The sequence below is a fragment of the Cyprinodon variegatus genome, unplaced genomic scaffold, assembly GCF_000732505.1.
Source record: "Cyprinodon variegatus isolate N-32 unplaced genomic scaffold, C_variegatus-1.0 Scaffold1289, whole genome shotgun sequence".
Taxonomy (NCBI): Eukaryota; Metazoa; Chordata; class Actinopteri; order Cyprinodontiformes; family Cyprinodontidae; genus Cyprinodon; species Cyprinodon variegatus.
Genome location: NW_015151742.1, coordinates 128,421 through 132,037, shown reverse-complemented (window position 1 = coordinate 132,037; position 3,617 = coordinate 128,421). Strand labels below are relative to the sequence as shown.

At 38.8% G+C, this 3,617-nt stretch overlaps 1 protein-coding gene across 1 annotated transcript in view; it reads left to right on the top strand.

Annotated features, from left to right (window-relative positions):
- The window catches only part of hivep1 (human immunodeficiency virus type I enhancer binding protein 1), a 36,232-nt gene that overhangs the window by 24,415 nt on the left and 8,200 nt on the right, over positions 1–3,617 (top strand). Inside the window, exon 9 of the mRNA XM_015402044.1 lies at positions 726–827. Within this exon, the coding sequence (XP_015257530.1) occupies positions 726–827 (102 nt within the window). The remainder of the gene's footprint in view (positions 1–725; positions 828–3,617) is intronic.

Below are 3,617 nucleotides of genomic sequence, written 5' to 3'. Positions count from 1 at the left end.
TGAACAAGAAAAAAAGGTAAAAAGCTTATTGAAAAGTTAAAATGTAAACTTAGAAAATTAATAAGCCTAGTTAACAATTATGTTTAGGTTTATAAAATAAAAAATGTGTTTTTCATGAATTCTTATAGAAGCACTTTTGTTATTTTTCTTAACATATTTGGGCAAGTTGGTGTTTCTCGTTATTACATTGAGAATCACTTTTGCCTTCAAAATATCCATATTTTTTATTGTTAGAAAGGTAATAAGGTATTTTCCTGGATTCTAACACTATTAGCTTGAAATTTTTTATTTTCAAAGTGTTTCACCGAGTGCTCTATAAAGGGTTAAATAAGAAAAACTATAAACTTTATGCAGGAATTTGACTTGAATGAACCTCAAAATCAGTTCTGACCATTTTACATTTTCTGAACAGCCTCATCTTTCTACATTTTTTACTCATAAAGTTTCAAAATAACACATTTCTGCCTCCTGATGGGCGGAGCATGCACTGCAGCAGCACATGACCATCACAGCAGACTGATGTCACTCCTCCATCTCCAATACAAACTTGCTTCCTACGCATCGCTGCAGAGCAGTATTCAGAGTCAGCAGCCCACGTTCGTTTGAAAATGTCTTCATTGGTTACTCAGCCTTTGCGTGCAGCTCACTCTGTTATGTAAAGCTCTTCTTTGCCTTCATTCCAGCTCTTCCCACCTGTGACACCTCGCTGCCTCTTCTGTTTGCAGGGAATCTGACCAAGCACATGAAGTCCAAGGCCCACAGTAAGAAGTGCATGGAGATGGGGGTCCCTGCAGGGGTGGTGGAGGATCAGGATGCAGAGGACTCCGGTATGAAGCCTCAGCGGATCATATGTGGTTTGATTTAATGTTGAAACATGATGGGTTTCTGTAGATTGTTCTGGAGGAACGAGAGGAAGACGAGAGGATCAATAGTTTTCCTTGGGTCTAATTAGAAAGTCTGAAGGCAGCTTCTTCCTCTGGTAACTCGGAGGGCATGTGGGCGGCAGGCACAGCGTTCAGAAAGAGGAAATTGCTGCGTCTAATTTTAGAAAAAAGACAGCCAGTCAGAAGCTGCCGGAGAGCGTTCTTTAGTCCAACTTTGTGACGGAGCGGATAGGCTGGCGGCTCAGAGCGCCACAGAAACGTCCCGTTTTCCTCCAATGACAGAAATGATCAAAGGTTGATTTTACATTTAAACATAACAACAACAACAACCGACTAAAGAAATATGCTGCAAAGTCATTTGTCGCCATGGTGATCCCTGCCTTCCTTGGGAGGCTGGTCTACCAGACATGCCAGTGTTTGACATCACAAAATCACAGCTTTTATTTTTGCAGATTTTCTGGAGACAATCATTTTTTTAAAATGTTTTTCCCTTCAAAATTTTTTTTTTCCCAAATCAGATTTTCTCTTATTTAAATGTTTAAATACATCTTTATTAGGATTTTTAAATCAAATTCAGGCGTTCCCAGACATTTCAACACTGCAGTCCCCTAACAGAATTACCTCCTGTTAAAAAAAAAAAATCAATTTTCATATATTTTTTTCTGACCTTTATTCGAGTTCAGTGATTATTCCATTTGTTTAGTGTAACAATATTACCTACAGTGGATTACAAAGTTTTCCATAAAGTGTTGAAAATAAGGACGGCCGGGTGGCAAACACAGAACCAGACCCACGTCTCTGACCACATGAACACTGGAGGACTAAAGAGGAAACAAGGAAGCTTTAAGACCTCAGGATCAACGTTAGCTCCGCCCACTGACCAACACTGACCACCTCTTTCATAACCGTTTTAAAGGAGAAGTTCAGTCAATTTAGAGAATTTAATCAGTAAAAAAATAAAACTAATAATTTTCATCGCCATCACTGAGTTTGGGAGCGGCCATTTTTGCCCAAATATAGTAACCCCTCCCTCCTACCATCTTCCAGCAGTGACGTCATGGTGCGGTTAGCCTAGCGTAGTGTCGCCCTCGATTTTATTTTGTTAAAAGATCTAAATGACGTTTCTCCTTTACCAAAAATAGTAAGCGTACTAATGTGTTTCCTAAAAAAATTAAAAAGTCTTAATATCCTTTCTGTTTTATCACTCTGATAAAATGGGATACTACGCTACTTCCGGGAGCTAACTCTTTCGGCTTTCGATTTAAACATAAATCTAGTCCTTTGANTCTTTCATAACCGTTTTAAAGGAGAAGTTCAGTCAATTTAGAGAATTTAATCAGTAAAAAAATAAAACTAATAATTTTCATCGCCATCACTGAGTTTGGGAGCGGCCATTTTTGCCCAAATATAGTAACCCCTCCCTCCTACCATCTTCCAGCAGTGACGTCATGGTGCGGTTAGCCTAGCGTAGTGTCGCCCTCGATTTTATTTTGTTAAAAGATCTAAATGACGTTTCTCCTTTACCAAAAATAGTAAGCGTACTAATGTGTTTCCTAAAAAAATTAAAAAGTCTTAATATCCTTTCTGTTTTATCACTCTGATAAAATGGGATACTACGCTACTTCCGGGAGCTAACTCTTTCGGCTTTCGATTTAAACATAAATCTAGTCCTTTGAGTCATAAAACTTTTTTTAAAGACGTGTATTAGCATTCGTTCACGAGTTAAAGATAAAAATACTTAATTTTAGCACGATAATAAAAAATTTTTTGGAAACCAGGATATAAATCGAACGGATCGTGCTTCCTGGACGGATCGGGTAGCGATAAAGCTAACATTTCCAGAACTTTTCTTTTTTCTTTTTTGAATTGTATTTATTCTAACTGGTGTAAATGTTAGACAATGCACTGCGTTTCTTCCCCCAAATTTTCCCGATTTTTCCTAACGTTAGCCTGTCTGCAGTAGCCAATGTGGTGATGTCATCAGTACGCTTCTGCTCCAGTTGACCCATATTAGTTCTGCGTGCTCCCGTTCTACCAGAGTCCAGACTTTCCTGTGTTCTTCTCAAGAACATACCTGGCGAAAACACGAGTCCGTACTCGCGTTCTTGTGAATCGAGAAACAGCCTGGCGCTCTTAGTAGCATAGCTCTCCATCTATGTTAGCATCTCCTAGCAACAGCTTCTTCCGCCAACTCTCCCTTCTTCCTCCGTTTGTTCCTCCTCGTCTTCATCACCTCCTGTGTTTTCTACATTCTCATCAATTTCTACGGAGCCCCTAAAGGAGTTTGAAAATGCAAAAGTATTGCGGGATCTCGCAAAAGTTTATTTTTTGCAAGATTTCGCAATACTTTGGCGAGATCCTGCTATACTTTTGCGAAATCTTGCAAAAGTATTGCGGGATCTCGCAAAAGTATTGCAAGATCTCGCAAAAGTATTGCGGGATCTCGCAAAACTTTATTTTTTGCAAGATTTCACAATACTTTTGCGAGATCCCGCAATACTTTTGCAAAATCTCGCAAAAGTATTGCGGGATCTCGCAAAAGTTTATTTTTTGCGAGATCTCGCAAAAGTTTGCCAGGATCTCGAAAACTTTATTTTTTCCTTCCATGTCTCTTTAGGGTCTCCATAAATTTCAACACCTTTGGTTCAAAATAAAAAGATTAAATGTAAAGTTTAACCATTTTAGTTTGAAGTGTTTTAGCTTGATGGAGCTAGCGCTACAGGACCTAGCATA